General features: G+C 47.4%; 1 protein-coding gene across 5 annotated transcripts in view; it reads left to right on the top strand.

Moving 5' to 3' along the window:
- SCN4A (sodium voltage-gated channel alpha subunit 4) overlaps nt 1–18,087 on the top strand; it is a 116,164-nt gene that overhangs the window by 70,656 nt on the left and 27,421 nt on the right. For all 5 annotated transcript variants that reach the window (XM_083708934.1, XM_083708935.1, XM_083708936.1 and 2 more), the window contains 3 exons: nt 3,459–3,905; nt 16,327–16,459; nt 17,556–17,710. In XM_083708934.1, coding sequence (XP_083565060.1) covers nt 3,459–3,905; nt 16,327–16,459; nt 17,556–17,710 — 735 coding nt within the window. The remainder of the gene's footprint in view (nt 1–3,458; nt 3,906–16,326; nt 16,460–17,555; nt 17,711–18,087) is intronic.

The raw sequence follows: 18,087 nt of genomic DNA, 5'->3' as shown, positions 1-18,087 counted from the left end.
TGTGGAAATGTAATAAATGCCTTCTTACCCTCTTCCAATGCAGCACCACTGGTAACGCTGTCAAAGGACAGGCTAAACTATGCTGACTGCTCCCCCCCCCCAATTTCAGTTCAGCTTCGCCGACACAGTCCTGTTAAACTGATGAGCACGCTCCTTGTGTAATAATAAAGTGCCTCTGAGCACGTGCAGAGTGGCTCTCCACAGCATCACTAAAAAAAATTAACCCTGGGTTCCTAGGTTAGCCCATACGACTTTCAGCCTGCCTTCAGCTGCCGCTCTCCCCCATTTCCGACTTTATAATATTTTTATCGTATAATGACAAGCAAACACAGAGGGATAAAAATGTATTACATAACGTGAAGGAAATCAATTGCGTCTGTGGATACTTGTCTGCTTGGTAGTTGAGGAACAGTTTAAATTGCAAGTAGCAAGCATTCCGGACATTCCACACTTTGTGCTCCACCAGCCTAATAATAATAATAATAATAATAATAATAATAATAATAATAATAATAATAATAATTGTACTGTGCGCACCTGACTGGGTTGCCGCAGCCACTCTGGGCACCTTCCAGCATATATAAAAACATAATAAAACATTAAATTCTTCCCTTTATGTCAGTGGTTCCCAACCTTTTTTTTTTTTTTTGGCCATGCATGCCCCACCTAAGCATCTCTAAAATCCTGACCACCCCCCGCCCCTGGTGACATATAATTCTTATTATTCAAAAAGTCAACTCCCATTCACGTGGAGGAAGCCTAAAAGACCATTCCCTGTTAATAACTCATTCTCAAATTGCTCCCCTTAAAAATCAAATTGCGCCCCTGTGGGAACCACGGCTATACATAAAAACAACCCCTTTGAAATATATGGGCTACTCGCCTACAAATAAAGTATTGTATTGGTCAATGTCAAACTCCCTGCAAGGGTAATATTTCCTGCTACAGTGGTACCTCGGGTTAAGTACTTAATTCATTCCGGAGGTCCATTCTTAACCTGAAACTGTTCTTAACCTGAAGCATCACTTTAGCTAATGGGGCCTCCTGCTGCTGCCGCGCCGCCGGAGCTCTCATCCTGAAGCAAAGTTCTTAACCTGAGGTACTATTTCTGGGTTAGCGGAGGCTGTAACCTGAAGCATATGTAACCCGAGGTACCACTGTATAGTCACTCCCAGAAGATACTTTTCATCCCATCTCCCCCATTTCCAATTTAAATTCCTCATTTTTAGAATTTAGTGGTCTGGCCTCTGCACTCAGTATACTGTGGTACCTAGGGTTACATACGCCTCAGGTTACAGACGCTTCAGGTTACAGGCTCTGCTAACCCAGAAATATTACCTCAGGTTAAGAACTTTGCTTCAGGATGAGAACAGAAATCACGCGGCGGCAGCGGGAGGCCCCATTAGCTAAAGTGGTGCTTCAGGTTAAGAACAGTTTCAGGTTAAGAACAGACCTCCGGAACGAATTAAGTACTTAACCTGAAGTACCACTGTATTTCTAGAGTGCCCTGAGCTGGCTACCCGCCCCCTGCCCTGGCATCACTTCTGGCATTTCCGATGCAGGTTTATTATGAGAGAAATGGCGGAAGTCACAGAGCGGGGGAAAAAAGCAAATGACTTGAGGAACCTTTAGGGTTACAAAGAGCAGGCCGCGGCGCTCTTGGCTGTAATTGGCGCTTCAGAGAAGCACCCGAGAGCAGCAAGGAAACTGGAGGGGTTTATATAAAGGTCCTAGTTAAGTCATGAGGCATGAGCCATGTGCAAATAGCCACACCGACGACCTTGAATATCAGCAAAGTCCCGTCTCAAATGTCTCCTGGCAGGGAAGAGGCACAAACACCGATAGCTGTGAGTGGGCAGGAGGCTGGATTTCCTCAGCAAACACATTCCGCTTTCTTGCTGATGTTACTGTACATCAGTACATCCCACCAGTACCTATACCCTCCAATATTTCTCCGAAGAAAATAGGGACGTCCTATTCCGTAATCGTAATTTTATTATTTATACCCCGCCCATCTGATTGGGTTGCCCCAGCTGCTCTGGGCGGCTTCCAACCTATATAAAAACATAACAAAATGTTAAACATTAAAAAACACGTTTCACATAGCTCGGGGGTCGCATAACTCTATTTTTTTTTTAATATAATATTTTATTAAGTTTTAAGAGTAACGACATACAGAAAAAAGAAAAAACACAAGAAAAACACAAAAAATGCACAAAAACCAAAAATCCCTCTTTTTAAATTCTCATCTTTGATTCACTTATTTTCCTGACTTCCTCACGCCTCCCTTTTTTGTATCCCTTTTAAAAAATTGTTCAGCAAATTTATATCCAATTAATTTATCTATTATCAATCCAATCTTATTTTTTACCTTGTTGCTAGAACCCCTTCAGTTCATTTCAATGTCGGGGGTCGCATAACTCTATACCCTCCAACATTCCTCTGATGAAAATAGGGACATCCTAGGGAAAAGTGGGACATTCCGGGATCAAATCAGAAACTGGGACAGCTTCTGTAAATCTGGACTGTCCCTGGAAAATAGGGATACAGTGGAACTTCAGTTGTTGAACACCTCCATTGTCGTATGTTCGGCTCCCGAACACCGAAAACCCAGAAGCAACTGTTCTGCGATTTTCGGAAGCTGAATGTGCTATGTGGCTTCCGTTTTGAGTTTCCCGATGGTATTGAGGCTTCCACTTTCAGTTTTTGGTTTTCAAAGGCTTTGGAAGTCGAACGGTCTTCCGGAACGGATTATGTTTGAAAACCCAGGTTCCACTGTACTTGGAAGGTCTGTTCTTAAAGATATTAAAGGTAAAGGGACCCCTGACCATTAGGTCCAGTTGTGGCTGACTCTGGGGTTGCAGCGCTCATCTTGCTTTATTGGCCGAGGGAGCCAGCGTACAGCTTCCGGGTCATGTGGCCAGCATGACTAAGCCGCTTCTGGAGAACCAGAACAGCGCATGGAACCGCCGTTCACCTTCCCACCGGAGTGGTACCTATTTATCTACTTGCACTTTTGGCGTGCTTTCGAACTGCTAGGTTGGCAGGAGCAGGGACCGAGCAATGGGAGCTCACCCCGTCGTGGGGATTCGAACCGCTGACCTTCTGATCGGCAAGCCCTACGCTCTGTGGTTTAACCCACAGCGCCACCCGCGTCCCATTCTTAAAGATAAATCAGAGCAAATGGCTATTCAGGTTTTCCGTTTGCTCCAATTCTGCTTTAAAGAGTGGTTTTTCACAGGAAAATCTCCGGAGCAAAAAAGAAAGGTGTGTGTGTGTGTGTGCTTGGACAAGGAGCTTTAAAGCACAGAGGAAAGGTATGCGTGAATGAGCCTAAGGAGAGATCTGTAAATATTCCACACAAGTACGATACTTGTGTAATGAAGCAAGTTAAGGCGCTGGGTGCGTCCTGCTGAACATTGAGCTGGCATCTGCTTCCCCCCCCCCTCTCCTTCCAGGTGCTCAACCTGTTCTTAGCTTTGCTGCTCAGCTCCTTCAGCGCCGACAGCCTGGCAGCATCTGACGACGATGGCGAGATGAACAACTTGCAGATCGCAATTGGCAGAATCACTCGGGGGATCGACTTTGTGAAAAAACATGCCCTCCTCCTGCTTCACCGGCAGCTGAAGGAGAAGAAGGCCGAGCCCCCTGCCGAAGACCAGGAAAACAGCAAGAAGGAGAACTTTGTCCTCAACCATTTGGACACAGGCCAGGACTTCAAACCCGACTACATGGATGGAATAGCCCTGGATGGGATAGCCAGGAAAGAGCCACGCATCGATGAACTGGACCATATGAACTTCATCAACAATCCTCACTTGACCATTCATGTCCCGATAGCCTCGGAGGAGTCTGACTTGTATGACGAAACCGACACAGGAGAAGAGACTGCCGAGGACACCAAGGTGAGTTCTAGATCCCAGAGAGGACGGAGGCAGACCCAAAGCTACTCAGTGGCATGTGGTCAGTGGACTAGGGGGACTAGACTGGTCCCTTGAATGCTCCCAGTAAATTAAAGTATTAAAGTCTGCTGCCTCTTTCCCCAAATGCAGGGAGCTTCTGCCTGGGTTAGCGAGGGAGGCTTGATGCCCTGATGGGATCCAAGAGCTCTTCCACCACCTTATAATGATAATAATCAGTGTTTAGGGGTACTCTCATTTTGACTCAAGAGAATCACCATTTTATAGTTCAAATCAGGAAAAATAAATACAGTAAATGGACAGAAGTACCAAGATTCACGAAATGTTTAGGGGTATGTGTACCCCCAGAAAAAGCAAATAATAATAATAATAATAATATTTATTATTTTACACCCCGCCCATCTGGCTGGGTTTCCCAAAGCCCACCTGGAGAGGAAACTCAAATGTACCATTTCAACTGGCAAGAGAAAGCTTATTTCTCTTGCAGGCCATTCTGAAAACAGAAGGTGTGCCTGAGCCTCTGAGGAAACTCGAGAGTAAAGGATATCTGCTGCAGTAATGTTTCGGCCGCAGTCCTGTGCTCCATTTACTTGAGAGTCGTCCTCAATAGGACTTGCTTCTGAGTAAACATGCATGGGCTTGCACCATCAGTGTCTGAAGTCGAGGGTGGTTTGCTCTGTACATTTCCTCCTTTTTACTATATAGCCTTTTTGAATACTTTGAATGGGCTCCGCTGTGTAACGCAGTAAAGCCTCTCCTACGTATAAGAGTCTACCCATTCTTAGGGTGGATAACTGAAAAGAGGAGAGAGCGCCTGCCCCTTTAATACTTGCGAAGAAGAAGGAATTTTAGCAGGTAATAAATAATAATAACTTATTATTTATACCCTGCCCATCTGGCTGGGTTTCCCCAGCCACTCTGGGCGGCTCCCAACAGAATATTAAAAACACAATAAAACATCAGACATTAAAAACTTCCCTAAACAGGGCTGCCTTCAGATGTCTTCTAAAAGTCAGATAGTTGTTTATTTCCTTGACATCTGATCGGAGGGCTTTCCACAGGGCTGGTGCCACTACTGAGAAGGCCCTCTGCCTGGTTCCCTGTAACCTCACTTCTCGCAGTGAGGGAACCACCAGAAGGCCCTCGGAGCTGGACCTCAGTGTCCGGGTTGAACGATGGGGATGGAGACGCTCCTTCAGGTATACTGATATAGTTCATACAAGCAACACCTGCTGGAATACCTACTTCAACACTACTTTTAAAGGTCCAGGAGCCCTTGCCTTTCCCTCCAGCTGGCAACCCTGTCCATAAAGGTAAAGGGACCCCTGACCATTAGGTCCAGTCGTGGCCGACTCTGGGGTTGCGGCGCTCATCTCGCTTTATTGGCCAAGGGAGCCGGCGTACAGCTTCCGGGTCATATGGCCAGCATAACTAAGCCGCTTCTGGCGAACCAGAGCAGCGCACGGAAACACCATTTACCTTCCCGCTGGAGCGGTACCTATTTATCTACTTGCACTGGCGTGCTTTCAAACTGCTAGGTTGGCAGGAGCAGGGACAGAGCAACGGGAGCTCACCTCGTTGTGGGGATTCGAACCTCCAACCTTTTGATCGGCAATCCTAGGCTCTGTGGTTTAACCCACAGTGCCACCCCTGTTCCAACCCTGCCCATACTACAGACTTAAATGGGCCTAGCCATAATTCCCTTTGCAGCTCTTCAGAAGGTCCTTGGTTTAATCCCTTCATCTCCAGGTAGGAGAAACCCAGGAGAGCTTCTGCCAATCATTGCAAACAGTCCTGAATTAGATGGGCCAAAGGTCTGGCTCAGGAGAAGGCAGTTTCCTGTGTTCCAAAGGGGGGCTAATAATCTCTCTCAGACTCTGGTCTGAGGATTTTTAGGATTATTTGCACAAACCCATAACTATTCAGTTGGTATAAAACTGGCAAAAGTTCATAAGTGCAGATAGAGCTTAAGTCCAGGGCAGATGGTGAAATGCCTCGCGACATCAATTGGGCATTCCCACCGGACTTCTCCATTGGGCCTGTGAGGCCATTTTGGCCAAGTCACACGTACCTGCCTTATGCCTGACTTAATGGACTTTTCAGGCCTTCTGTTTAAACTTTCTGATTTTTAATTCCGGCGAGAGACTGGTTCTACATACTTTATCTTATTTTGCTGCTGTATTTGTGTGTGTGTGTTTAACTATTTCCAGCTGCTCTGAGATCACACTTTGGTTGAGCCGTATTTTGTGCCCTGATTAACTTAGGATTACCAGATGTCGCTGGTTCCCGGGGACAGTCCCCGGATTTGCAAATCTGTCCCCGGAATGTCCCCAGATTTGCAAATCTGTCCCCGGGAAACGTGGCAGCGGCAGCCTCAGCAGCCCGGAACCACCCTGGTAGCGCACTTGGCTCTGGCTGGCTTCAGGAGCTGCTTGCTTCCTCCATATAGAAGAACACATATGATATGCCTTGTGTGCAGCACATCATATGGGGACTTCCAGTGAGGGAAAATGGCGGGCGCCACGGCAGCAAGCAGTGAGCAGCTCCTGAAGCCAGTCAGAGTCAACTGCACTACCAGGCAGGCTCCAGGCTGCTGACTGCCGCTGCCGCCGCCACTGCCAAAGGGGAACTGGGGGTGTTTGGCAGTACAGATCTCCTGCACCCTTTCCCCTTTGTTTTGACTGATCAGAGGCAGTTCAGGAGTCGTGGGCAGGTGGCCGTTGCCCAGTTTTTTTAAAACCTCTGCACATTTATGTTTCACAGGGTGCAAAAGAAGGGCTTTGCACCTTTATACAATATGCATGTGTGGTTAGGCCCAGGGTCTTTTGCCTCACCTTCCCCACTATTGACTCCCTGTTGCTTTGTTGTTGTTTAGTCGTCCGACCCTTCGTGACCCCATGGACCAGAGCACACCAGGCACTCCTGTCTTCCACTGCTTCCCGCAATTTGGTCAAACTCATGCTGGTAGCTTCGAGAACCCTGTCCAACCATCTCGTCCTCTGTCATCCCCTTCTCCTTGTGCCCTCCATCTTTCTCAACATCAGGGTCTTTTCCAGGGAGTCTTCTCTTTTCATGAAGTGGCCAAAGTACTGGAGCCTCAGCTTCAGGATCTGTCCTTCCAGTGAGCACTCAAGGCTGATTTCCTTAAGAATGGATCGGTTTGATCTTCTTGCAGTCCATGGGACTCTCAAGAGTCTCCTCCAGCACCATAATTCAAAAGCATCAATTCTTCGGCGATCAGCCTTCTTTATGGTCCAAAGAATTGATGCCTGTTGCTACTCAGCTTCAAAAAAAGGGGGGGGAAAAGGGGGGGTCCCTGGATTCATTGGAAAAAATCTGGTAACCATAGGCTAACTCCCCCACTGTCAGGGCTGGAGTCAGACGCAGATCAGCATGAAAGATGCAAGGCTCTGTTTCCAGGGAAGTTTCTTCTTTATTCAAGGAAACAGCATACTTCTCAGCCGGTCCCCGCCTTCCACCCTTCCTAAGGCTCCTCCTCTCCCAGATGTTTCCCAAGCAGTCTCAAACTGCATCTGTCGACCTCTGGCCTCTGTTCTGCTCTCTTCGTTATCCTGCGCGTTCTTGGGGACCAACGGGGAGCGGAGCTTGTCGCAGCCAAAGAGAGGAGTTCCCTGGATTCTTCAGCAGCCTCTTGAACACCCCCCTCTGCTTCATCCTCTGAGTCTGAACTGCTCCCTATCACCGGCTCTTCCTGCTCACTAAAGCCTGTTGCCCCTTCAGCATCCAATTCTCCCGCTGACCTCTCCTAAGTGTCCCACCACCAATCCCCGGGCTCTGATCCTTCCTCCTCTGGGGTTTCCCTTGGGGGGTTCCCCGGCTGGTGCCTCTCGCCCAGCCAGTCCCTTGAAACCCAGGTCCAAGGGCTTCTCTTATCCTTCTGCTGCTGTGCCTTGCCAAAAAAAAAAAAAAACTTACCCACTTAATCCTATCTTATCAGACATCATCATCATCATCATCATCATTATTATTATTAATAATAATAATAATAATACCCCACCCATCTGACTGGATCTCCCCAGCCACTCTGGGTGGCTTCCAACCAAATATCAAAAACAATACAGCATCAGACATTAAAAACTTCCCTAAACAGGGCCGCCTTCAGGTGTCTTTTAAAAGTAAAATAATTGTTTATTGCCTTGACATCTGCTGGGAGGGCATTCCACAAGGGAGGCACCACTACCGAGAAGGCCCTCTGTCTGGTTCCCTGTAACCTCATTTCTCGCAGTGAGGAAACACCAGAAGGCCCTCGGTGCTGGATCTCAGTGTCCGGGCTGGATGATGGGGGTGGAGACGCTCCTTCAGGTATACAGGACCAAGGCCGTTTAGGGCTTTAAAGGTCAGCAGCAACACTTTGAATTGTGCTCAAAAACGTTGTGGGAGCCAATGAAGATCTTTCAGGACCGGTGTTATATGGTCTCAGCAGCCACTCCCAGCCAGCAGTCTAGCTGCCGCATTCTGGATTAACTGCAGTTTCTGAATCACCTTCAAAGGTAGCCCCACATAGAGCGTGTTGCAGTAGTCCAAGTGGGAGATAACCAGAGCATGCACCACTCTGGCGAGACAGTCTGCAGAAAACCCAATTTTTGCAAGAACGATGAGGAAAGTGCTTGGACCCGGAGGAATTAATCGGTATGCAATGCGATCAAAATATGGGTCAAGGGAAAGTGTGGAGGCGCCCTAACCGGTCACCAGTTCAGCCTTCAAAGCACCAGTGGATCTATAGTCCCTGGATGGATGCTTGTTAACATGCCACAGCTGCATTCTGGACCATTTGCAGTCTCCAAACATTTTCCAAGTAGTCCTTCTGCTGAGGCCTTCAGGGCAATGGGGGGGGGGGGGGAGAGCCTAGACTTAGAACCAGTGAAAGTGATGAAGGTCCTGTGTGAGTGTCTGGAGGCAGTTGGAGGATGGATGGCGGCTAACAGATTGAGGTTGAATCCTGACAAGACAGAAGTACTGTTTCTGGGGGACAGTAGACGGGCGGGTGTGGAGGACTCCCTGGTCCTGAATGGGGTAACAGTGCCCCTGAAGGACCAGGTGCGCAGCCTGGGAGTCATTTTGGACTCACAGCTGTCCATGGAGGCACAGGTCAATTCTGTGTCCAGGGCAGCTGTTTATCAGCTCCATCTGGTACGCAGGCCTACCTGCCTCGCCAGAGTGGTGCATGCTCTAGTTATCTCTCGCTTGAATTACTGCAATGCGCTCTACGTGGGGCTACCTTTGAAGGTGACTTGGAAACTGCAATTAATCCAGAATGCGGCAGCTAGATTGGTGACTGGGAGCGGCCGCCGAGACCATATAACACCGGTCCTGAAAGATCTTCATTGGCTTCCACTACGTTTCCGAGAACAATTCAAAGTGTTGGTGCTGACTTTTAAATCCCTAAATGGCCTCGGCCCAGTATACCTGAAGGAGCGTCTCCACCCCGATCATCTAGCCCAGACACTGAGGTCCAGCGCCGAGGTCCTTCTGGCAGTTCCCTCATTGTGAGAAGCCAAGTTACAGGGAACCAGGCAGAGGGCCTTCTCAGTTGTGGCACCCGCCCTGTGGAACGCCCTCCCACCAGATGTCAAAGATAAAAATAACTACCAAACTTTTAGAAGACATCTGAAGGTACCCCTGTTTAGGGAAGCTTTTAATGTTTAATAGGTCATTTTATTTTAGTGTTTTGTTGGAAGCCGCCCAGAGTGGCTGGGGAAACCCAGCCAGATGGGCAGAGTATAAATAAATTATTATTATTATTATTATTATTATTATTATTATTATTATTAGACTTATATCTTCAAAAGCTGACTTTTGACTGGGGCTCATTAGTGCTGCGCCTCTCCTAGTTACTTTTAGAGGCAAGGTGCGATGGCTCAGGATTCAAAGCCCAGCAGCTTTTCCATGGGGGGTGGGTTGGGACCAACCTCCCAAGGCTCGTTGTCACATGTCCACAGATGACTCCCACTGGGGCATTAACGCCAGATCCAATTGTAGGGGGGTCAGCAAGTTTCCTTAACCCTTAGGCTCCTCTGCCGTCCCCTCCCCCAGTCATTTATAATCACACTTGAAAAATTTGTCTCCTTTGCATGCATCTTCACCCTCGCCTCCCTGCCAAGTCCTCCTCTATTTGTTGACGTATCATGTTCCTTAGCAGTGACTTGGGACTCTGGGGGCGGAGGCTCTGTCAAGGTCTCTCGTCCAGCCCCTCCTCTCCCCAGTGCCAGAGCAAATTAAGCCAGCAGCCAGTTTTGCAAACAGATGCTTATAGTTTGCGGTTAGTTCTCTCTCTTTTTAAAAAAAATAACTTATTTATTTGGTTTTTCAAATCAACATTTTACGCTCACATATCCAACATGCGTCATAATATCAAGATGCCAAAGAATCTCCTGGACCTCCCCCTCCTCCCATTTGTGGACCCTAATGTTAGTCATTTCCTCCTGCATCTTTTATAATAACCCAAATCTTTTACATCTCCATTACAGTGGTACCTCAGGTTAAGTACTTAGTTCGTTCCAGAGGTCCGTTCTTAACCTGAAACTGTTCTTAACCTGAAGCACCACTTTAGCTAATGGGGCCTCCTGCTGCTGCCGCACCACTGGAGCACAATTTCTGTTCTCATCCTGAAGCAAAGTTCTTAACCCGAGGTACTATTTATGGGTTAGTGGAGTCTGTAACCTGAAGCGTATGTAACCTGAAGCGTATGTAACCCGAGGTACCACTGTTTATCCAAAATTCACCATTAAACTACAAGTGTTATTTCAATCCTACTAACGATTTTAACTGTTCACAATGATATTTTTTTAAGATAAATTATAAACTTCCCCCATTCCTTATTAAAATTCTGGTCTTCCTGATTTATGATTCTTCCTGTCATTTTAGCCATTTTGGCATAATCCATCAACTTGATCTGCCATTCTTCTCTGGTCGGGACTTTATCTTCTTTCCATCTCTGGGCCAAGAACATCTGTGCAGCTGTGGCTGCAGATATAAATACCGTATTTTTCCATCGATAAGATGCCCCCATGTATAAGATGCCCCCATGTATAAGATGCCCCCTATTTGGGGGGGACTCAGATTTAAGAAAATGGGGGAAGATGTAATTGGGTATAAGAAGCCCCCTAATTTTTGACATTGTTTTTTAGTGGGAAAGCCTAGTCTTATACATGGAAAATACGGTAATCTTGGGATTTCAGCACCTAGAATTCCTAAAAGAAAGACTTTTTAAGGGTTTTTTTAAAGAAAAGGTTATTTTAAATTCCCCTCCCAATTCATTATATATCATTTCCCAAAATTCTTTTACTACCTTACATGTCCACCACATATGTTAAAAGGTGCCTTCAGTTTGTGGTTCGCTCTCGGCCTCAGCCACTGCCCTAACCCCACCCCACCCCCCGCCTCTTTCTGTAGTGCTTGGGCAGTTAGTGGGGCCCACACATTCTTGCCTGGATGCTATGCCCTCTAACCGCAGCCACTTGGTGGCTGGTTATCCTTGCTCCATGGTGGAAGATGGTGCTTTGCACATGCACAGAGACACTTCTAACCACTTTGTTGTTTCTGGGGCTGAGCACGACAGTGCGGAGCTGTGGGAATGTTCAGGGTGGCAGGAGAGGATATATACAAAGTGTTGGTGCTGACCTTTAAAGCCCTAAACGGCCTCGGTCCAGTATACCTGAAGGAGTGTCTCTACCCCTATTGTTCTGCCCAGATACTGAGGTCCAGCGCTGAGGGCCTTCTGGTGGTTCCCCTACTGCAAGAAGCCAAGTTACAGGGAACCAGGCAGAGGGCCTTCTCAGTAGTGGCACCCGCCCTGTGGAATGCCCTCCCACCAGATGTCAAAGAGAACAACAACTACCAGACTTTTAGAAGACATCTGAAAGCAGCCCAGTTTAGGGAAGCTTTTAATGTTTGATGCATTACTGTATTTTAAAATTTTGTTGGAAGCCGCCCAGAGTGGCTGGGGAAGCCCAGCCAGATGGGTGGGGTATACATAAATAATAATAATAATAATAATTGTTATTATTATCATCCTTCCTAACCTGCGCTAGCAAGTTCCTTTACTAAGCAGAGTGCATTCCCCTTTCTGCAGCAGAAAACTACTTGCAAACTCATGCAAGTTTCTTAAGACAATGCGCAATTCGATCCGGCTTGTCCAGATTAAAATGTGTTCTAATATTTTCCTGGCTTGACCGCATGAATCCCTCCTAAAAGAGTAAAGACACCACATAAGCAATAAAAAGAAGGTTCCCTCGTGATCAGACAGAGCACAGTGTGATCCCTGAAGGCAGGCTTTAGGCTTAAAGTTACAAACTTATACTAACAGGTTTATCCCATAAGAGAGATGACCTGGGGGACTGCTTGGCTGGCAGCCAGCAGTTCATTCCAGGAAGTTTGCAGGATGAAAAGAAGATGGAAAAGAGGGAGAGTGGCAGCATGCCTTGGCCTTTTATCAGGTCTGGAAAGGTCACGCCCACCCACCAGTCACATCCAAGGAAGGATGCTCCAGGCCAGGAGGAACAGGAAGTTTAGACTGGCTGGACCAAACATTCCCTTGCATGCCCACTCTAGGACAACAAGGAATGTTGTACTTGACTGCTCTCAGTGGATTACATTCCACAGGAGCAAATTCCACCCATCTCTAGCCTGCAGGGTCCTGCTTCTGCCTCTGAGTTGCCCGATAAAGATTCAGAAGATGGGGATGGAGTGAAAGGATCCTTCCAGTGGTCAGGGAGGGGGAGCTTCAGTGATTTGCATAGCTCCTTGTCCCATTCCCCGCCCACCCCCCGGCCGCCACCACCAATAGGTAGAAAGATAAGATAATCTGCGCCATGGCAATCTCCTTTTGCAGCCCATTTTGTGAAACTCTCAGGGGCAACTACAGTGGTACCTCAGGTTACATACGCTTCAGGTTACAGACTCCGCTAACCCAGAAATAGTACCTCGGGTTAAGAACTTTGCTTCAGGATGAGAACAGAAATCGGGCTCCTGCAGCGCGGCGGCAGCAGGAGGCCCCATTAGCTAAAGTGGTGCTTCAGGTTAAGAACAGTTTCAGGTTAAGAACGGAACTCCAGAATGAATCAAGTACTTAACCCGAGGTACCACTGTAGTTGACTGCTGTCAGAAACAGAGCGGCAAGCTAGGTGGACCTTTGGCCTGAGCCCATAAGGCACTTCATATTGTGTTCATCCTTGCTACAGATTGCCATTAGATCTGCTCAGATCAGGGGTGTGGGTGTGGGTGTGTGCACTCCCCCCCCCCCCCGATAATATTTTTTATTAGTTTTCAGTTACAATCCAATAATAGCCTCATTATAACAATACCAATTTAGAATTCAATTACTAATAACAATTGTTCAAATACCTAATTATATACCATACTTTCCCGTCTATAAGACGCCACCATATATAAGACGCAAAAAAGTTGTTGAGCTTTTTTGGGGGGAGGGATTACCTAGGATTGTTGAGCTTTTTGGGGTGGATCGTTCACGTGTCGCAAGCTCGGCTGCCCGTCTGTCCCCTCACCGGCAGAAGCTGCCAATCGCCAGCCCAATTGCCGCAGCACCGGCCAGTCAACACCACTCATTGACGCAGCAACCAATAACACGCACAATAGCTGCTGACTGCCGCAGCTGCAACCAACTAAAAGAAAGGCTTCAGGGTTTGTTTTTTTAGAAAAGGTTGTTTTAAACATTTTTTTTCAACTCATTATATATCATTTCCCAGAAATCTTTTACTACCTTACATTTCCACCACATATGATAAAAAGTGCCTTCTTTTTCCTTACATTTCCAGCATAAATTTGACCCCGTTCTTTTTCCTTACATTTCCAGCATACATTTGGCCCCCAGGGCTTCGTTTACCTACCCATGGGTTACATCAGGCTTCCTCAACCTTGGCCCTCCAGACGTTTTGAAACTACAATTCCCATCTTCCCTGGCCACTGGTGCTGCTAGCTAGGGATCATGGGAGTGGTAGGCCAAAAACATCTGGAGGGCTGAGGTTGAGGAAGCCTGGGTTAGATTCAACAAATAGTTGCTCACTAGGGGTAGAGGGAGGGACGCGGGTGGCGCTGTGGGTAAAACCTCAGTGCCTAGGACTTGCCGATCGCATGGTCGGCAGTTCGAATCCCCACGGCGGGGTGAGCTCCCGTCTTTCGGTCCCAGCTCCTGCCCACCTAGCAGTTCGAAAGCACCCTTAAGTGCAAGTAGATAAATAGGTACCGCTTACTAGCGGGAAGGTAAACGGCGTTTCCGTGTGCTGCGGTGGTGCTGGCTCGCCAGAGCAGCTTCGTCACGCTGGCCACGTGACCCGGAAGTGTCTCCTGACAGCGCTGGCCCCTGGCCTCTTAAGTGAGATGGGCGCACAACCCTAGAGTCGGACACGACTGGCCCTTATGGGCAGGGGTACCTTTACCTTTACCTTTAGGGGTAGAGGGAACCTGGCTGCCTCCAGCTCCTGTCAGTTTCACCATTTCTGAACTGGCATAAACTTTGACCTAAAGGCTCTTCCACGTAAGCCGAGCTATAGATGTTTCAGAGAACCTAACTCGACCGTACTAATTATATCTCAGGTTATTTGTCATACGTCCAACTGCGAGAGAGCCGGCTGAAAAGGGGATAGCAAAGGCTTTGAAGCATGGTAGGAAAAATTATTTGGGAGAGGGTGAGAAATCCCCTCCTCCTTCATTGCTTGAAAGAGGTGGTGTGTGCTTGTGAACTCATTCTCCTTGCGGGCGGATCTCATTTCAGAAGATACAGGTTGTTATAGGAATTTTAAGGTCTTATATAAAATAAATGTCCATAACTCTACAAGGCAAACACATACAAAAATACAGTGGTACCTCAGGTTAAGTACTTAATTTGTTCCGGAGGTCCATACTTAACCTGAAACTGTTCTTAACCTGAAGCACCACTTTAGCTAATGGGGCCTCCTGCTGCCGCTGCACCGCCGGAGCCCGATTTCTGTTCTCATCCTGAAGCAAAGTTCTTAACCTGAAGCACTATTTCTGGGTTAGTGGAGTCTGTAACCTGAAGCGTATGTAACCTGAGGTACCACTGTATAAAAACCACATGTCTGGAAACAGTACAGGAAAACAGTCCTAAAGCCATTTTGACTCTTTCAGTCACCTCAAATATTTCTCTGCAAGGAGGAAGGAATGGAAAAGCCTTCCCATTGTTTCTTTGTTCACAAATCATGTCTTAAGGGTGAGTCTGTGTATGAATAGGGTGAGCCTATGACCTGGATTCAGGAATTAAGTAGTTATCATCACAGAAGAGTGGCCAAATGGCCGAGGTAATGCAATCAAATATCCATTATCAGGTATCCTGGCAGACAGGAGGAAAAAAACCAACACACTCAGATTTCTGCTGTAGACCGCCCCTTCTCTGGTGTATGTATGATGTATGTGGGTGGTGGTCCAGGGGGCTCCAGGGTGGGCAATTTAAAATGTCTCTATAAGGGCTTGCACACCATTGTTCTGGGTTCCTCCTCTTTGCAATTCCCAATTGCAATTCAATGTATCCCTATCATGTTTTATGATTTTCCTGATACTGTAAGTGAGCCGGAACTGGTCTGTGGCCATAATAATAAATTCATTCATTCACCCCTTTCCTTCCTCCTTGCAGATAAATATTTGAGGTCAATTTGGGAGGGTCAAAATGGCTTCAGGATTGTTCTCCTGTACTATTTCAGACAGGTGGTTTATATACTTATGTATGTGTTTGCTTTGTACATTTACGAACATTTATTCTAAGGGACGCGGGTGGTGCTGTGGGTTAAACCACAGAGCCTAGGACTTGCCGATCAGAAGGTCAGCGGTTCGAATCCCCGCGACGGGGTGAGCTCCCGTTGCTCGGTCCCAGCTCCTGCCAACCTAGCAGTTCGAAAGCACGTCAAAGTGCAAGTAGATAAATAGGTACCACTCCAGCGGGAAGGTAAACGGCGTTTCCATGTGCTGCTCTGGTTCGGCAGAAGCGGCTTAGTCATGCTGGCCACATGACCTGGAAGCTGTACGCCGGCTCCCTTGGCCAATAAAGCGAGATGAGCGCCGCAACCCCAGAGTTGGCCACGACTGGACCTAATGGTCAGGGGTCCCTTTACCTTTACTATTCTATATTTGAGACTATATTTGAACACAAGGGAGGCGTTCATGGTGAATTCCGGCACCTCTTTTTCTAGAATTATAGCACTGGTCGTCCCTTTTAATCGGAGAAATGTTGGAGGGTATGCTGTTGTGGGCTGCTGCTTGCAGCTGGGGAGGATGTACTTAATGCCCTGATATCCGGTCATTTGTTCATTGTAATAGATGTCGGCCCATGATTGAACATCGCTTGGTGGCACTCATACACCCTGCATAAAATCTAAGGCCCTTCTAGCCTGTCGCTCTCTTCCTTTGCTCTTCTCAGAAGCCTCTTTCAGATGGGACTGAGTCATCCATATGCAGCACTGTTGATTATAAGCCCCCAGACCCTGAGGAGGAGGTAGCTGTGGCTGAAGAGGATGCCGAGAATGATGAGCCAGAGGAATGCTTCACTGAAGGTAAGGTGGCCAGGCAGCAGCACGGGTCTTCTGGGAAGGATTTGAATATAGCCATGCTCTGCTCCGGTACATGTGAAGAAGAGAGCACATAATGCTTTGCCTTGAGAGAGCCAGTGTGGTGTAGGGGCAGTGGCGTAGCGTGGGGGGTGCAGAGGGGGCCGGCCGCACTGGGCGCAACATCTGGGGGTTAGGGTTAGGGGGCGCAAATCCACGGGTTAGGGGGCGCAAATTACTTACCTTGCCCCGGGTGCTGACAACCCACGCTACGTCACTGTGTAGTGGTTAAGAGGTTAAGAGTGGTTAAGAGTGGTAGACTCGTAATCTGGTGAACCGGGTTCGATTCCCCGCTCCTCCACATGCGGCTGCTGGGTGACCTTCTCTGAAGTCTCACAGCCTCACTCACCTCACCGAGTGCTTGTTGTGGGGAAGGAAGGGAAAGGAGATTATTAGCCGATTTGAGACTCCTTTGGGTAATGATAAAGTGGAATATCAAATCCAAACTCCTCCACCTCCCCCTCCTCCTCCTCCTCCTCCTCCTCCTCCTCCTCCTCTTCTTCTTCTTCTTCTTCTTCTTTTGTTTAGGGAAGGTTTTAATGTTTGATGCATTACTGTATTTTAATATTTTGTTGGAAGCCGCCAAGAGTGGCTGGGGATGCCCAGCCAGATGGGCGGGGTATAAATAATAATAAAATTATTATTATTATTATTATTATTATTATTAACCGACAGGGCCCAGGCCCAGAACCTGCTTTCATTGTTAAACAGCCTTAGAGTACATGACAAAGTAACAGAAAACAGAATGTTATCGCGCATGTGCAGGTTTTTTTTTAAGTCTGCAAACCAGACATCATTAATTAGTTGGGGTGGTTTTTGTTTGCATTTCCTTTTCATTGAGATGACGGCACATTATATAAACAGTTACATAACATACGTTAAACAGCAGGCAGCGAGTTAAATAGGATAGCGTTGGGCAGAAACCAAACTGCAGCAAAATGGAAACAGCGCTGGCTGTGGCAGGTACAGGTCAGAATGGAAACTGCAGCTTTCTTCTATTCCTAGCTGTGTGGGCTTACTATTGGCATGTCTCTACCTGCAGCCTGTGTCCGGAGATGCCCTTGCCTCTACGTTGACGTCAAGACAGAGAAGGGGGAAAAGTGGTGGAATCTCCGGAAGACGTGTTTCAAGATTGTGGAGCACAATTGGTTCGAGACGTTCATCATCCTCATGATCCTCCTTAGCAGTGGAGCCCTGGTAAGTAAGGGCCACCTTGCCAACAAAGGTCCGTATAGTTAAAGCCATAGTTTTCCCAGTAGTGATGTATGGAAGTGAGAGCTGGACCATAAAGAAGGCTGATTGCCAAAGAATTGATGCTTTTGAATTATGGTGCTGGAGGAGACTCTTAAGAGTCCCATGGACTGCAAGAAGATCAAACCTCTCAATTCTGAAGGAAATCAGCCCTGAGTGCTCACTGGAAGGACAGATCCTGAAGCTGAGGCTCCAATACTTTGGCCACCTCATGAGAAGAGAAGACTCCCTGGAAAAGATCCTGATGTTGGGAAAGATGGAGGGTACAAGGAGAAGGGGACGACAGAGGATGAGATGGTTGGACAGTGTTCTCAAAGCTACCA

Source organism: Podarcis gaigeae (genome assembly GCF_964106915.1).
Source record: "Podarcis gaigeae genome assembly, chromosome: 13".
Taxonomy (NCBI): Eukaryota; Metazoa; Chordata; class Lepidosauria; order Squamata; family Lacertidae; genus Podarcis; species Podarcis gaigeae.
This window is presented reverse-complemented; position numbering and strand designations above follow the sequence as displayed.